At 37.6% G+C, this 18966-nt stretch overlaps 1 protein-coding gene across 1 annotated transcript in view; it reads right to left on the bottom strand.

Annotated features, from left to right (window-relative positions):
* The window catches only part of HLTF (helicase like transcription factor), a 58324-nt gene extending 40004 nt beyond the window's left edge, over positions 1–18320 (bottom strand). The window contains exons 1-5 of the mRNA XM_007471308.1: positions 18160–18320; positions 16777–16984; positions 2321–2487; positions 977–1110; positions 1–41 (exon numbers count right to left, since the gene is read on the bottom strand). The exon at positions 1–41 is cut by the window's left edge and continues 63 nt beyond it. Coding sequence (XP_007471370.1) covers positions 1–41; positions 977–1110; positions 2321–2487; positions 16777–16984; positions 18160–18179 — 570 coding nt within the window. The 5' untranslated portion in view covers positions 18180–18320. The remainder of the gene's footprint in view (positions 42–976; positions 1111–2320; positions 2488–16776; positions 16985–18159) is intronic.
* Between the last annotated feature and the right edge of the window lie 646 nt (positions 18321–18966).

Raw genomic sequence — 18966 nt, 5'->3', positions numbered from 1 at the left:
TCTTCCAGAGCCCCAACCACTTTCCAAACTGAATCCTAAAGCTATAATTTACAAAATGAAAAGAATAAAATCAACAAATGAAATAAATTATCTTTTAGTAAATAGTTTTTAAAGCTTGTCTAATAAGCTGAATTAAAAATTCCCTTAATATGTGTTTTAAAAATTTTAAAACTAAATCTGCTAGGTTATTCAAAAAATACATTAAAAGAATTCCACATAATTTAAACAAACTTTTTTTTTTTTTTTTTGCTTTTATTTATTTATTTATTTATTTATTTTTTTAACATCTTTATTGGGGTATAATTGCTTTACAATGGTGTGTTAGTTTCTGCTTTATAACAGAGTGAGTCAGTTATACATATATATATGTTCCCATATCTCTTCCCTCTGTCTCCCTCCCTCCCACCCTCCCTATCCCACCCCTCCAGACAGCCACAAAAAACCGAGCCGGTTTCCCTGTGCCATGCGGCTGCTTCCCACTGGCTATCTACCTTACGTTTGTTAGTATATATATGTCCATGTCTCTCTCTCGCCCTAACACACCTCACCCTTCCCCCTCCCCATATCCTCAAGTCTGTTCTCCAGTAGGTCTGTGTCTTTATTCCTTAAACAAACTTTTGAAAAATAAATAATACTTTTTCATTCTCTATTGGGAGATTCTTATTGTCTGTAACTTACTAAAGAGAACGTTTAAAATCAGGGATTTCCAGATATTATCACTGGGGGAAGTTAGGGGAGGGACCTCCTTGCACATTTTTCTGTGTATGTGTGCAACCTCCTATATAGTTATTTCAAAATAAAGAGAAAACAAAATTCAAGGATTTCCTTAAAAAGATTCCTAACAAAAGAACTTGGAGCCTTCAGCACTAATTAATTTAGCCACCCAAATTCAAGGTATTACTTAAGAGAATAAATGTTTTACAATTCCAGCATCTTAACAGTATCACAATAATAGTAGGTTAAATCCTGAACTTACTCTTTGGTGCAGGACCCAATTTAAATCCATGTTTCTTCAACTGATCTAAAACTGCTTTTCTATTTTCTTCTTTTCCCCAAAAAGTCATATGCAAAGGCATGGTAAAAGCATTGTTTGCACCAAAAGGAACTACCCTATTATAATTAAGAAGGAAAAAAAAAAGAGAAATTAGAAGTGTTATTTTTTTACATTTAAGTCTCATTAAAAATCTTGTTAAATAACTGCCACATTCAAATTCTGCATGCAAGTAAAATAGAAAGGAACTAACTGAGCAGACTAGAAAGAAAAAGGACACGGACTAGGACCAACAATAATGAGAAGAAAAGGCAGTTTTTAGGACCAGAATGCCAGAAGAAACTCAGGTGAGGTAAAAGTGTTTAAATGCGTAGTTAGCCTATTACCAAGATCATAAGATAGGTAAAATAGCAAGTTTAATTCAGAAGGCAGAGCTTCCACTAACAGAACCACTGAGTGTAGCAACCCATTCTGGGAGCATGGGGAAGGATTTCCAAGAACTATTTCTGATCCAGGATTCACTGAAAGTTTACTCTCAATATCTGAAAAACTTGATGAACTGAGAAAGGAGAAAACAAGTAAACAAGTGAGAAGACACTGCTAAATATTTATCTTCCAAATTCACCTTTTAATATCCTAAACAACCCATACTAAAATTGAGGTCACAGACACAAACGCATTAAAAGAGAAAATGTAACCAAAGAGACTGGGAGTTTTAAAAAAGGAACAGGTGGTAGAACTAAGAAGGTATATGCCTAGATAATGCAACAGCTGCTACTTATCTCCAATCAAATGATGTCATGTGGAAATAAGTATCCTGCATTAACAGATCTTCCATTTATCAAGAGAAATATTTATAAATAATTTTGTATGATTAGGGAAAAATTAATATGCATAAAATGTAGAATTCCAGATATTTGAATATCGGAAATAACTGAAAAAAAAAATTAAACACTGTGTAGGCAAAACCAAACTCATCTGATCACAGGCTATCAGCTTACAACCTGATTTAAACAAACACTTCCAAACTTCTCAAATCAATGCACTAAAAGGCTTTTTAAAAAGGCTTTTTTCTTAAAAGATGGTGTGGACTTTCTAATATTTGAACCAAAGTCTATTTTTCTCCATGGTAATAATTTACCAGGAAAGTGAGGGAACAGCTATTTGATGGCTGGGGTAGTGCAGGCAGATGTAAGAAGAATTAAAACATTTATTGAATGCATACTCAAGGTATAGCGACAAAAGTTGTCAGGGCAACTTTACATACCCTTACATTCAAAGATCACTACAACTCACAATTATTAAAACTGAACTCCAGAAGTGCATTACCCTTCAACTTGAGCCAATTTGTTGTCCATGATATAGGCCAAGGCAGCTGCAAGATCTTTCTTTATATGGCCAACCTGATTTCCATTCACATTGTTTACTTTAATTGCATTCTTATCATAAGGGTTATCGGGTTCTCGTTGTAATGCAACCATTTCATTATTATTAACCTAATAAAAATAATAAACAGATATTATTATAAATAATAAACATATAATGATACCCTTCTTCATCATACTTTATCTGGGATTTCCATTCATTTTTTAATGCTTACTGAATACCACCACATATAAGAAATGAACATTTTCTTGGACTCATATTTCTGTAGAAATACTAAAGAACATATTTTATAATAATTCTTTTACAATATTTTCCTAATTTACATTCATTGGAAGTTAACAAATCCTTGATATATAAAAAATACAATCAAAACTAACAGATGCACATTATCTAAAATTATTCAACATTATAACTTCGAAAACAGGTAATCTCTTGAGTGCTTACTATGGACCACACATTGTTCTAAGTACATTACATAGACTGACTTTTAAAACTGTCACAACCCTTTTGGTAGGTGTTATCATTATCTCCATTTTACAGATGAAGACACTAAAGCACAGAAAAGTTAAGTAACTTGCCCAAGGTCATAAAGTTAATAAGTAGCAGAGCTAGGATCTGAATCCAGGCAGGCCGGCTCCTAAGCCTAAATTCTCCAGAATCTCAAAGGGTTAAAAGGCATTAATTATAAGAGAGAATGGAACTGGAACAAGAAAATACATCCAGCCTTCAACTCATGCCATTATCTGATTCCACTTAATTAAAAATTGCCTGAGGGTGACATAATTGAAAATGGAAGAGTAAGGACTTCCAAAAATTCTCTCTTCCATAAAAGCAATGAAAAAACTGGCAAAAACTGTTTGAATCAACTTTTTCAGAACTCTGGAAAGTAACCAAAGGGTTGTAGAAACCTGGGGAGTCTTAATTCAAGAAAACAGCTGAATATCAGTGCCCTAGTCTCATCTCCAGCTCTCAGTTACATGACAGCCTTTAAAAATAACAATCTGCTGCACTTCTTAGTACAGCCTAGCAGTTACCAGAGTGAGCACACTGGAGCAGAATTTCGAAGATTTATTCCTATAGAATTGTCATTATTTGACCTGTATGGTGGTTCCCTAGAAGACCCCCCACTTGCAAAGCTGTTTCTATTTGATCTCTGAGCTTACTCAGTACAAAAAACGTTCTCCCTTGGGTGGGTGTTTGTCAAAAACAATTTTACAGGCAGTGGGTAACAGCTAGGGCAAACAAAACAATAACCAAAGGGCTGAAGAGGAAAAAGCGGAGAATAAGATGTTCAAAGCTCCAACATATTTCTGGAAATCCAGAAGGCCAAATGCAAGCACAGGGCTGTATGCATGCTCAGGGCTGTGAATATGTTCAGGAAAGACCTGAGAAGGTCTTAAGCTCTCACCTCTGGCTAAACTTGAAGCTCTGAACAGGCAGGAAATAAAGGCTAAGGCAGAGCTGTCAACTGCCAAGCTGAGTGTTGAAGGAGTGCCCCAAATGCACACAGATCCTCTCAGTAGAGACTGGGAAATTTACCGGTTCTAGTTCAGTCATTACCTGACCACTAAGCTAACCAAATACAGATATCAGTGGCCAGACACAACAAAGACTTTCACAGGGTTAATTCAGCAAAAGTTACTAAACAAACAACAATAGCCAAAATCAACAACAACCAATTCAGGGGAGAAGGAAGAATCTGATTTCCAGAGCTGCCAAATTATTTTTTTTAAGCTCACATTCATCATCACATATAGTTTTTTTTAGTTGAAGTAGAGTTGATTTATACTATTGTTAGCTTCAGGTGTACAGCACAGTGATTCAGTTCTACATGTATATAAATACATACACATATACATATATACACATATAATTTATAGATATATATAAGATCTATTCTTTTTCAGATTCTTTTCACTTATAGGCTATTATAAAATATTGCATATAGTTTCCTGTTCTATACAGTAGGTCCTTCTTGGTTATACAGCAGTGTGTATATTTTATCCCAAACTCCTAATTTATCCATCCCCCCATTCCCCCTTTGGTAACCATAAGTTTGTTTTCTGTGTCTGTGGATCTATTTCTGTTTTGTAAATAAGTTCATTTGTATTATTTTTTTTAGGTTCCACATATAAGTGATATCATACGATATTTATCTTTCACTGTCTGGCTTACTTCACTTATTATGATAATCTTTGGGTCCATCCATGTTGCTGCAAAGGGCATTATCTCATTCTCTTCTATGGCTGAGTAATATTCCATTGCATAGATATACCACATCTTTATCCATCCGTTGATGGACACTTAGGTTGCTTCCATGTCTTGGCTACTGTAAACAGTGCTGTAATGAACATTGGTGTGCATAGATCTTTTTGAATTACAGTTTTCTCTGGATATATGCCCAGGAGTGGGATTGCAGGAACATATGATTTAGAGTTGCTGTATTATTTAAAACGTCTACTTTTCAACAACAACAAGAGAGACATGCAAAGAAACGAGAAAGTACAGCTCACACAAAGGAAAAAAGCTATCAATCATCTACCCATAAGGAGGCACAGATGCTTGACCTACTAGAAAAAAACTTAAGTTTTAATTTTAAATATGTTCAAAGATCTAAAGCAAACCATGTCTGCAGAACTAAAGGAAAGCATGAGAACTATGTCTCGCCAAATAGAAATTCTAGAGTCAAAATGTACGTAGTTAACTAAAGTCTAAGATTCACTAGAGAGGCTCAAACATCAGATATGAGCAGGCAGAAGAAAGAATCAATGAAGTTGATGACAGGTCAACTGAGACTATAACGTCTGAGGAACAGTTATAGTTTGAGGAACAGAAAGAAAAAAGAATGATGAAAGATGAACAGATCCTGTGGGATAACAGCAAGCATACCAACACACACATGATGAGAGTCTCAGAAGGAGAGGAGAAAAAAGGTAGAGAGAATATCTGAAGAAATAATAGCCAAAAACTTCCCAAATATGATGAAAAAACATTAATCTACATATTTAAGAAGCTCAACAGGGCTTCCCTGGTGGCGCAGTGGTTGAGAGTCCACCTGCCGATGCAGGGGACATGAGTTCGTGCCCCGGTCTGGGAGGATCCATGTGCCGCGGAGCGGCTAGGCCCGTGAGCCATGGCCGCTGGGCCTGCACATCCGGAGGCTGTGCTCCACAATGGGAGAGGCCGCAACAATGAGAGGCCTGCATACCGCAAAAAAAAAAAAAAAAAAAAAGCTCAACGAACTCCAAGTAAAAAAAACTCAAAGACATTCAAACCCAGACACATCAAAATCAAACTGTGGAAAGAACACTGAAAGCAACTGAGAGAAAAAACTCATTACATACAGGAGATCCTCATAAGATTAACATCTGATTTTTCACCAGAAACCATGGAGACCAGAATACAGTGGGATAACTTCTCAAAGTGCTAAAAGAAAAAAATTTGACCAAGAATTCTATATCTGGCAAAACTACCCTTCAAAAATAAAGAAGAAATTAAGAAGTTCCCAGATAAACAAAAACTGACAGAATCCATCACTAGCTGACCTACCCTACAAGAAATATTAAAAGAAGACCTTCAGGCTGAAATCAAAGGCACTAGACAGTAACTTGAATCTACATGAAGAAATAAAAAGCACAGGTAAAGGTAATTACACAGGTAAATATAAAAGACAGTATAAAATTTTTTAGTTGTAACTTTTCCCTCCTGATTCAAAAGGACATAATCATTATAAACCTGTATTGATGAACATATGATGTATATAAAGAATTAACCTGTATGAAAACAGCATAAAGAAGTAGGAAGGAAGACAACGGAACTATCTCAAAGCAAGGTTTTTATAAACAATTGAAATTAAGTTGCCATAAATCCAAACTAGATTCTTATGAATTAAGATGTCAGTAATTCCCAAGGGCAACTACTAAGAAAACAACTCAAAATATATAATAAAGAAACAACCAGGGAACTACTATGGTACACTAGGAAATATTTAACACAAAAGAAGGCGGAAATGAAGGCCAGACCCAAGGGCCACATATTCTATGATTCCATTTACATGAAATGTCTAGAGTTAAGTAAATCCATAGAAACAGAACATAAATTGATGGATGCCACGGGCTAAGGGGAGAGAGTAATATGGAGTGATTACTAATGGGTACAGGGTTTTGGGAATGATGAAAATGTTTTGGAATCAGACAGTGCGGATGGTTTTACAACCTTGTGAATATCTAAAAACCACTGAATTGTACACTTAAAAATGATAAATTTTATGGTACGTGAATTACCTAAATTGTTTTAACTGCCTGAAAAATACACAGGAAACCTGCTTTAAACCTCTCCCAGCATCTGTTTACTGACTCAAGAGACTACAGCCTGACCAACCAGATTATCAGACAAATATTCCTCTCTAATAATAATTCTCTCTAATAATTCCTCTTTGAAGATATTCTGTGAGGCATAGCTCTGTTCTCCAGCAGACCACCTCCCCCATGCCACTGCTTATAGCATGATCTTCGTTAAACCAGATATGCAAATTCCAGAAAATATATAACCAAAAAAAGTAGGGCAAAACGTTGAGACTATAAAAACAAAGAAAACATGATCCAAGCACATGACAAAAAAGGATATATTAGTAAAACAAGATTAAGATGACAACAAAAAGACTAGGACTAATTACAAAAGATAGGACTAATTACAATACTTTTAGAATAGAATGGAAAGGAAATAATCTACTTTATTATAAAATAAAGATTTTGATGGGTCAAGACATAAAAAATGTAAACATAAGCAAATTGAAAACATTTTTAAAAAGTTAAAAATTAATAATGCCAATACTATATAACAAATCTTAGGTGATACAGCCAATGTCGTACTTTGAAGAACGTTTAAAAGATTAAAATCTTTTATTATTAACATTAAAATTGTTTGAATCAAGAATGCAAAAATAAAATAAAATAAAATGGACCTAAGGAAAAGAGGATAACAGAATGTAAAAGAGAAATCAATGACCAAAGCAAGATGATAGATTGTTGTGCCGGGAGGAACCAAGATGGCAGAGTAGAAGGATGTGCTCTCACTCCCTCTTATGAGAACACCAAAATCACAACTAGCTGCTGGACAATCATCGACAGGAAGACACTGGAACTCACCAAAAAAAGATACCCCACATTCAAAGACAAAGGAGAAGCCAAAATGAGATTGTAGGAGGGGGTGCAATCACAGTAAAATCAAAACCCATAACTGCTGGATGGGTGACTCACAGACTGGAGAACACTTATTCACAGAAGTCCACCCACTGCAGTGAAGGTACTGAGCCCTCCGTCAGGCTTCCCAACCTGGGGGTCCAGCAATGGGAAGAGGAATTCTCAGAGAATCAGACTTTGAAGCTTAGTGGGATTTGATTGCAGGACTTCAAAAGGACTGGGGAAAACAGAGACTCCACTCTTGCAGGGCACAAAGTAGTGTGTGCATCAGGACTCATGGGAAGCAGCAGTGACCCCAGGGAAGAATGAACAAGACCTACCTGTTAGTGTTAGAGGGTCTCCTGCAGAGGCGGGGGGTGTCTGTGGCTCACTGTGGGGACAAAGACACTGGCAGCAGAAGTTCTGGGAAGTACTCCTTGGCGTGAGCCCTCCCGAGTCTGTCATTAGGCCCACCAAAGAGCCCAGGTAGGGTCCAGTGTTGGGTGTCAGACCAAACAACCAACAGGGAGGGAACCCAGCCCACCCATCAACAGTCAACTGGATTAAAGTTTTACTGAGCTCTGCCCACCAAAGCAACAGTCAGCTCTACCCACCACCAGTCCCTCCCAGCAAGCCTCTTAGATAGCCTCATCCACCAGAGGGCAGACAGCAGAAGCAAGAAGAACTACAATCCTGCAGTCTGTGGAACAAAAACCACATTCACAGAAAGATGAAAAGGCAGAGGGCTATATACCAGATGAAGGAACAAGATAAAACCCCAGAAAAACAACTAAATGAAGTGGAGATAGGCAACCTTCCAGAAGAGGAATTCAGAATAATGATAGTGAAGATGATCCAGGACCTCGGAAAAAGAATGGAAGCAAAGATCGAAAAGATGCAAGAAATGTTTAACAAAGACCTAGAAGAATTAAAGAACAAAAAAACAGAGATGAACAATAAAATAACTGAAATGAAAACTACACTAGAAGGAATCAAGAGCAGGATAACTGAGGCAGAAGAATGGATAAGTGACCCGGAAGACAGAATGGTGGAATTCACTGCTGCGGGACAGACTAAAGAAAAAAGAATGGAAAGAAACAAAGACAGACTAAGAGACCTCTGGGACAACATTAAACGCAACAACATTCGCATTATAGGGGTCCCAAAAGGAGAAGAGAGAGAGAAAGGACCAGAGAAAATATTTGAAGAGATTATAGTCAAAAACTTCCCTAACGTGGGAAAGGAAATAGCCACCCAAGTCCAGGAAGCACAGCGAGTCGCAATACAGGATAAACCCAAGGAGAAACACACCTATACACAGAGTAATTAAATTGGCAAAAATTAAAGACAAAGAAAAATTATTGAAAGCAACAAGGGAAAAACGACAAATAACATACAAGGAAACTCCCATAAGGTTAACAGCTGATTTCTCAGCAGAAATTCTACAAGCCAGAAGGGAGTGGCATGATAAAGTGTTGAAAGGGAAAAACCTACAACCAAGATTACTCTACCTGGCAAGGATCTCATTCAGATTCGATGAGGAACCAAAAACTTTACAGACAAGCAAAAGCTAAGAGAACTGAGCACCTCTAAACCAGCTCTACAACAAATGCTAAAGGAACTTCTCTAAGTGGGAAACACAAGAGAAGTAAAGGACCTACAAAAACAAACCCCAAACAATTAAGAAAATGGTAATAAGAACATACATATCGATAATTACCTTAAATGTGAATGGATTAAATGTTCCAACCAAAAGACATTCCAGCTTGCTGAAAGGATACAAAAACAAGACCCATATATATGCTGTCTACAAGAGACCCACTTCAGACCTAGGGACACATACAGACTGAAAGTGAGGGGATGGAGATGGAAAAAGATATTCCATGCAAATGGAAATCAAAAGAAAGCTGGAGCAGCAATACTCACATCAAATAGACTTTAAAATAAAAAATGTTACAAGAGACAAGGAAGGACACTACATAATGATCAAGGGATCAATCCAAGAAGAAGATACAACAATTATAAATATATATGCACCCAACATAGGAGCACCTCAATACATAAGGCAACTGCTAACAGCTCTAAAAGAGAAAATCGACAGTAACACAATAATAGTGGGGGACTTTAACACCTCACTTACACCAATGGACAGATCATCCAAAATGGAAATAAATAAGTAAACACAAGCTTTAAATGATAAAATACACCAGATAGATTTAATTGATATTTATAGGACACTCCATCGAAAAACAGCATATTACACTTTCTTCTCAAGTGAGTATGGAATATTCTCCAGGATAGATCACATCTTGGGTCACAAATCAAGCCTCAGTAAATTTAAGAAAACTGAAATCATATCAAACATCTTTTCTGACGACAACACTATGAGATTAGAAATCAATTACAGGGAAAAAACCGTAAAAAACACAAACACATGGACGCTAAACAATACATTACTAAATAACCAAGAGATCACTGAAGAAATCAAAGAGGAAATCAAAAAATACCTAGAGACAAATGACAATGAAAACAGGAAGATCCAAAAACTATGGGATGGTGGAGCGGTTGGGCCTGTGAGCCATGGCTGCCGGGCCTGTGCGTCCAGAGCCTGTGCTCCGCAACGGGAGAGGCCACAACAGTGAGAGGCCTGCGTACCGCAAAAAACAAACAAACAAAACCTATGGGATGCAGCAAAAGCAGTTCTGAGAGGGAAGTTTACAGCTATATAAGCCTACCTCAAGAAACAAGAAAAATCTCAAATATACAATCTAACTTTACACCTAAAGGAACTAGAGAAAGAAGAACAAAACCCAAAGTTAGCAGAAGGAAAGAAATCATAAAGATCAGAGCAGAAATAACTGAAACAGAAACAAAGAAAACAATAGCAAAGATCAATAAAACTAAAAGCTGGTTCTCTGAGGATAAACAAAATTGATAAACAATTAGCCAGATTCCTCAAGAAAAAGAGGGAGAGGACTCAAATCAATAAAACTAGAAATGAAAAAGGAGAAGTTACAACAGGCACCACAGAAATACAAAGCATCCTAAGAGACTACTACAAGCAACTCTATGCCAATAAATTGGACAACCTGGAAGAAATGGACAAATTCTTAGAAAGGTATAACCTTCTAAGACTGAACCAGGAAGAAATAGAAAATATGAACAGACCAATCACAAGTAATGAAATTGAAACTGTCATTAAAAATCTTCCAACAAACAAAAGTCCAGGACCAGATGGCTTCACAGGTGAATTCTATCAAACATTTAGAGAAGAGCGAACACCCATCCTTCTCAAACTCTTCCAAAGAACTGCAGAGGAAGGAACACTCCCAAACTCATTCCATGAGGCCACCATCACCCTGATACCAAAACCAGACAAAGATACTACAAAAAAAGAAAATTACAGACCAGTATCACTCATGAATATAGATGCAAAAGTCCTCAACAAAATACTAGCAAACAAAATCCAACAACACATTAAAAGGATCATACACCATGATCAAGTGGGATTTATCCCAGGGATGTAAGGATTCTTCAATGTAAGGAAATCAATCAATGTGATACACCATATTAACAAACTGAAGAATAAAAACCATACGATCATCTAAATAGATGCAGAAAAAGCTTCTAAAAAATTCAACACCCATTTATGATAAAAACTCTCCAGAAAGTGGGCATAGAGGGAACCCACCTCAACATAATAAAGGCCATATACAACAAACCCACAGCAAACATCATTCTCAATGGCGAAAAACTGAAAGCATTTCCTCTAAGATCAGGAACAAGACAAGGATGTCCACTCTCACCACTATTATTCAAAATAGTTTTGGAAGTCCTAGCCACAGCAATCAGAGAAGAAAAAGAAATAAAAGGAATACAAATTGGAAAAGAAGAAGTAAAACTGTCTCTGTTTGCAGATGTCATGTTACTATACACAGAGAATCCTAAAAATGCCACCAGAGAGTTAATCAAAGAATTTGGTAAAATTGCAGGATACAAGATTAATGCACAGAAATCTCTTACATTCCTATACACTAATGATGAAAAATCTGAAAAAGAAATTAAGGAAACACTCCCATTTACCAATGCAACAAAAAGAATAAAATAACTAGGCATAAACCTACCTAGGGAGACAAAAGACCTGTAGGGAGAAAACTATAAGACACTGATGAAAGAAATTAAAGATAATACCAACAGATGGAGAGATATACAATGTTCTTGGATTGGAAGAATCAATATTGTGAAAATGACTATACTACCGAAAGCAATCAACAGATTCAATGCAATCCCTGTCAAATTACCAATGGCATTTTTTATGGAACTAGAACAAAAAATCTTAAAATCTGTATGGAGACACAAAAGACCCCGAATAGCCAAAGCAGTCTTGAGGGAAAAAATCGAGCTGGAGAAATCAGACTCCCTGACTTCAGATTATACTACAAAGCTACAGTAATCAAGACAATATGGCACTGGCACAAAAACAGAAACATAGATCAATGGAACAAGATAGAAAGCCCAGAGATAAACCCACGCACCTATGGTCAACTAATCTATGACAAAGGAGGCAAGGATATACAATGGAGAAAAGACAGTCTCTTCAATAAGTGGTGCTGGGAAAACTGGACAGCTACATGGAAAAGAATGAAATTAGAACACTCCCTAACACCATATACAAAAATAAACTCAAAATGGGTTATAGACCTAAATGTAAGACTGGACACTATAAAACTCTTAGAGGAACACATAGGAAGAACACTCTTTGACATAAATCACAACAAGATCTTTTTTGATCCACCTCCTAGAGTAATAGAAATAAAAAGAAAAATAAACAAATGGGACCTAATGAAACTTAAAAGCTTTTGCAAAGCAAAGGAAACCATAAACAAGACGAAAAGACAGCCCTCAGAATGGGAGAAAATATTTGCAAAGGAATCAACGTACAAAGGATTAATCTCCAAAATGTATAAACAACTCATGCAGCTCAATATTAAAGAAACAAACAACCCAATCCAAAAATGTGCAGAAGACCTTAATAAACATTTCTCCAAAGAAGACATACACGTGGCCAAGAAGCACAGGAAAAGCTGCTCAACATCACTAATTATTAGAGAAATGCAAATCAAAACTTCAATGAGGTATCACTTCACACCAGTTAGAAAGGGCTTCATAAGAAAATCTACAAACAAATGCTGGAGAGGGTGTGGAGAAAAGGGAACCCTCTTGCACTGTTGGTGGAAATGTAAATTGATACAGCCACTATGGAGAACAGTATGGAGGTTCCTTAAAAAGTAAAAACAGAATTACCATATGATCCAGCAACCCCACTACTGGGCGTATACCCAGAGAAAACCATAATTCAAAAAGACACATGCACCCCAATGTTCATTGCAGCACTATTTACTATAGCCAGGTCATGGAAGCAACCTAAATGCCCAACGACAGAGGAATGGATAAAGAAGATGTGGTACATATATACAATGGAATATTACTCAGCCACAAAAAGGAACAAAACTGAGTCATTTTTTGAGATGTGGATGGATCTAGAGACAGTCATACAGAGTGAAGTAAGTCAGAATGAGAAAAACAAATATTGTATATTAACACATGTATGTGGAACCTAGAAAAATGGTACAGATGAACCAGTTTACAGGGCAGAAGTCGAGACACAGATGTAGAGAACAAACGTATGGACACCAAGGTGGGAAAGCCGTGGGGGTGTGGGGATGGTAGTGTGCTGAACTGGGTGATTGGGATTGACAAGTATACACTGATGTGTATAAAACTGATGACTAATAAGAACCTGCTGTATAAAAAAATTAAAAATTTTTTTAAAAAGGATGATAATCATAAAAAAATCCAAGAAAGATTACTTGAAAAGATGAAACAGATAAATCTCTATCAAGGCTAATCAATAAAAAATAAGAATAGACACAAATACATAACACAATAAAATGGAAAGAGGAATACAACCATAAACACAGTTAAAACAGTTTTACATGTATATGACTACTATGTAAACTCTGTGGCAATATGCTTGAAAATATAAATGGATGCTTTTCTTTAAAAATATGAATTGCCAAAATTGACTCAAGACGTTATCTGAATTATGGTGAGTTTGAATGAAGCCAGACTTAAAAAGTACATACTATATGATTCAATGTATGTGAAGCTCTAGGGAATTCCCTGGCAGTCCAGTGCTTAGGACTCTGTGCTTCCACCACAGGGGTTACGGGTTCCATCCCTAGTCAGGGAACTAAGGTCCCACATTTTTGTATGCCGCGTGGCGCAGCCAAAAAAAAAGTATATGAAGCTCTAGAATAAGCTAAACTACAGTGATAGAAATCAGACTGGTAGTTCTTCAGGCAGAGGCAGGGATGAAGGACTGCAACAGAATACAAGAGAACTTTAGAGGTAATGGAAATGATCTGTATGTTGATGGGGTGGTGATGATCAGGTATATATCTTTATTAAAACTCTTAGAATCATACACTTCAAATGCTTGCATTTATAAATATATATATATATAAATCACATCTCAATAAAGCGGAAAAAAGTTGAAAATAATAAAAGCATGCAAAGATAAATACCTCAATTTTTATTACAAGATTTCTGTCAGTTATGAACTCGAAAACATCAACAAGAAAAAGTACAATAAAGATCTGTATTGACATGAAAAGATATTCCTAATATTTTACTTTAAAAAAGGTGATTACTATAATAGGCATAATATGATCCTCATTTTTATTAATATATAATATGATTTAAAGTCACATGTATATTTTCTCAGAGTAAAGCATGGACGACATAACAACATAAGTTGTGATTCTGGATTCAGGTAGAGCTGATACTTTTTCTTTTAGCCATTTTAAAATAATAAATGTGTATTACTTATAAAATAAATAATATATATTTTGTAAAATAAAAAAATTAATGATTAGTTTTAGTCAGCTCATCACATTTGTATTAGCTTACCAGTGTCACAGAAATTATTCTAAGATCAACAAATAGTGATAGTTCTAAGATCAATAACAAGCATGATCTAATATTTCACAATGGTTTAAAATAATTTAAAAACCATGTTACGTTTTGAAAATATTTCACAAATCCAAACTAGGAAAGTTCCGAAATGAATATGAGAGCTAGAGAACAGATGGATATATGAACTGAGAACTGACAGATTTCAGGAAAAAATCAGAAAAGAAAAACTATTTCAGAATTAAAGAATAAAGTAGAAAGACCACAAAAGTGAACAGATCTTGTAAAAAAACATGGTAAGGGAAATAAATGATGAAAAACAGAAAACTGAAAAAATATGATAAAAAGGATTTCAGAGGAACAGGCATTTACATATGGCATACGTATACGCAGAGATGTAATACCAAGAGAACAGAATGGAGTCCTTTGAAGAAAAACAAGCTCTGAAACAAAACAAACATTTAAAACCATAATTAGGGCTTCCCTGGTGGCACAGTGGTTGAGAGTCTGCCTGCCAATGCAGGGGACATGGGTTTGTGCCCCGGTCTGGGAAGATCCCACATGCCACGGAGCGGCTGGGCACGTGAGCCACGGCTGCTGTCCGGAGCCTGTGCTCCGCAACAGGAGAGGCCACAACAGTGAGAGGCCTGTGTACCGGAAAAAAAAAAAAAACCACAATTAAAGTTTTCTGAAATAGAAGAAAATGAAGTTACAGAACAGTCAACACTAAGACATTGCCTAATGAAACTTTTGGACTTTCAAGATAAGGAAAAATATCCTTTAGTTATCCAAGCAAAATAATTCCAATTGATCTACATGGAAGAGAAATCATATTGGCATCAGAATTTTAACCAGCAACACTTTATACAACACCAAGATATTGTGGAGAGAAAATATGGGTCAAGGATTTTATATTCAACCAAACTGTCCTTGAAGCATATAAGTACCACAAGTACAAACAACAAAACTCAGGAAATATTGTTCCTTCCTAAGGAATCTCCTAGACAACACACTTCAGACAACCATAAAATGATCTGAGAAGCTCTAATATTACAAAGAAAATATGAGAGAATAAAACACTAGACAATTCTTTCCCAAGGAATCTCCCAAAAAATATACTTCAGACAACCAAAAAATGATTTGAGAAGCTTCACCATAAAAAAATATGGGGGAATGGAAGAACTGGTAAATCCAACTTTCCATAGAACAATATATGCAGTTTCTGCAATAAATCAATGACATGAAACAAAGAGCAGGGAGGTGACTTACATAACAACCAAAGGTACTATTATTAACTTGTTTTGATCCTGATTCAAACAAATTAACAATAAAAAGGCATTTTTAACAATTAAGAAAACTGATTATGTATTAGTTATAGGATGTAATAGAGAATTATTATTAATTTTGTTAAGTACAACGACGTAAGAAAATGCCTGAATTTTTTTAGAGATACACACTTAAATGTTGTAAAGTGATACAGTTGGAATATTTAATGCCCAAGGAAAAGAGAAAAAGTGATGAAGCTAATGTGCAAAAAACTTGTTAACTACTGAATCTGGATCATGGGTATATGGAAGTTTACTATATTATTCTACTTTTATGCATGTCTGAAATTTTTCATAATTAAAAAAATAAAACTAGAGATATATCATCCAGATAACACAGAGGCATACTAGACAACCATGACAAAGACAACTGCTTTCTCTATCTTTGTCTCTGTTCTCTCTCTCTCACATACACACACACAATGCAGAGAATAGAGATACAAAAAGATAAACACAGGAAGAAAAAAAAGTACCTAAAAATAGACAATTCCCTTATCTAGTATGAACTGATCTTCCTAAATTAAAAAGATTAAAGTGTAGATATGTGCTAAGGGACAGGAGGAGGAGAAAGCAATGGACTGACTTGGAAGTCATTTTGCAAATGTACCACATAGTATCTGTGCTTTTCGAGCAAATCATTTAACCTTCCTGAGCTTCACTTCTACAAGGGGATAATAGATGTCCTATCTACCTCAGAGACACTGTAATGATCAAATGAGACCATACAGGAAACAATGCTTTGTATATTATAACCATGATATAAAAGTAAAAGAATATTAATAATTAGGTATTTGTTATCTCTTGCCCAGATATATTTCAATTACTTAAATATTTACTGCATATATCACCTTCTAATCCTTATTTTCTACGTAAATAACATATCATATCACATTAACTTAATATCTAATGTTATACTCACTACTCCTGTGTAATAGCGTAGTCCAACTACATGACCTCTCAAAGTTCCAAATAAAACTGAATCTAGCTCTTCATCGCTCGTTAGGAAATCATCTGGAGGAATAATATCTTGGAATTCAAAACGAGGAAAGAAAGTTGGATATGAGAGGCGTGGAAAATTTCCATGGACTCCGTACTGGACAGTCTGCAAGTACTTCCAAACAGGATCTCTATTAAGAAAACAAAAACAACAAAAAACCACACACACAGAAAAACAATACAATATTTAACCAAATATTTCTCAAAGACCATACCATATTTAAAGGCCAATTGTTTTCTCACATTTTACTTCAACAAATTAAATCTTATGTGGGAAGTGCTGTATAAAGATTAATCGCGTTCCTCTGGTTAAAGCAAGAACTGGAGTGGCGGAGGTTTCTAGAAACCCTACCTGTTCAATAATGTGTCTTCTACCCTGAGGTATTCAAAGCGAAAACCCCAATAAGGGTTCACAAATCTCTTTCCTAGTCTGCATCACCTACTTAAAATGAAATATATGTGATGTAACTAATTATACACCAAAATTTCAATACATCTTGAGCTAGAAGAGACTTGAAAACACTGAACTTTTTTACACGAAGCCATTTATAGCTTTACAAATAATACATCCAGCAACCACTACTTTAATTCCCTTCGACTAGAACCCTTATTTTATTCAGGTATCCTAACGGTGCCATCATGGGAAGCTGACCTCAAGCCCCCCACTCCCGTTGGTTTAAGGGTAACCTCAACCCCCCGATGGAGAATTGTTTCCGGAACGGGTATGTAAACCAATTTGGACAATGAAAAGTAAGAGGAAGTCGGCTGGAAGACTTCCAGGAAGCTTCTACTTTGCTAAGAACGGCGAGAAGCTATTTCCCCTGCGTGCTCCTTGCACGTCACGCGTCCTGCTTTTGGCTCCTCTGCAGATATGTATTTGCACGTCTGTGCATGCACATCAATTGTAAGGTGCTTGGGGACAGGGGCTGTCTTACCCGGCCCTTTCGGCCGAGCACAATGCCTGGCGCACAGTGGGTATCTCATGGGTGTTTTGTGGAATAAAGCACAGGGCGAGAAGAGACCCCGGCTAAGGAGTGGAGCTCTCAGCCCCAGGCCCCCTACAGCCCTTGACAGAGATTTCCCCAAGGCCCTGGCACGAGACTCGCCTGAGGAGCCTCCCCTCGCCCGCGGAGACTCTGCATTTATTTCTCCCGCGGCTATAGGAGCCGCCAGCGGGACGAACGCCAGCTGCGCAGCTCGCAAGGGGAACGCGAAGGAAACGCGGGGAAGGTCAGGTTCATATGGGGACGCGGCCACGCCGTTACCCTCGGCGCCCCACCCCCTCCGCCCCCTTCACCCCCTTCACCTCTTGAACATCCAGGACATGGCGCTGAGTGGGTGACGAGAGATACTTAGGCTCCCGGGATCGTTCTCCAGCCGCCTGGATAAGCCTCCTTCCAGGCCCCGGGGCCGAAAAGCCTGGGACAGGTTCCGAGGACCGAAGCAAGAGCGCGCTTCGGCAAGGTAAGACGCAGCGAGCCGAGCGAGACGTCGACGCCGTCTCCTTCCAGCAGCAATGTGAGAGGCCAGCGACGCTTTGTGACTGGCACCCGGAACGTCCAATCCCGAGGAGGAGCCTACGGAGACCAACCAAGCAGAGCACAGAAGGGTGAGCAACTCCGCCCCGCGCAGCGATTCAAAGACGGGAGGAGGGGGTCCCGGCTGCAGGGGCGGTTCCATCCGGGTTCTTCCCCACCCCCAAGGCAGGGGCGAGGGAAAGCCACGCGGTTCGGGGAGGCCGGCTGCAGTGCACAGGGTGTACACGTTTCTGTTTGTTTCCCCGACTCAATGAAAGGGCGACGCCTCTCCTTTCCGCTGTTTCCCTCAGGCCCTAAGCCTCGGCCCCATTCTTGAGGTCCTACCACCATCCTGCCTCTAATTTTCCCTTGATCTTATGGGACATGTAGTAGTGTCTTCCACTGCGTAAGCTCCTTTCCTTCGTTTATCTGCGGTGAATCCGGGTAGTTGCCCTCAAAATATGCATTTTAAGCCCCACGAGCGAATCAATGAGCCACACCGGGTACAGAGAGCTTAATCGCAATTTAGATTTATGGTGTTCCCCCTCCATCTCTCCCTCTCTCCCTCTCTCCCTCTCCCCCTCTCCCACCACCCC

The sequence above is a fragment of the Lipotes vexillifer genome, unplaced genomic scaffold (assembly GCF_000442215.2).
Source record: "Lipotes vexillifer unplaced genomic scaffold, Lipotes_vexillifer_v1.1 scaffold618, whole genome shotgun sequence".
Taxonomy (NCBI): Eukaryota; Metazoa; Chordata; class Mammalia; order Artiodactyla; family Lipotidae; genus Lipotes; species Lipotes vexillifer.
The sequence above is the reverse complement of the archived record's forward strand: the minus strand, read 5'-3'. Positions and strand labels throughout refer to the sequence as shown.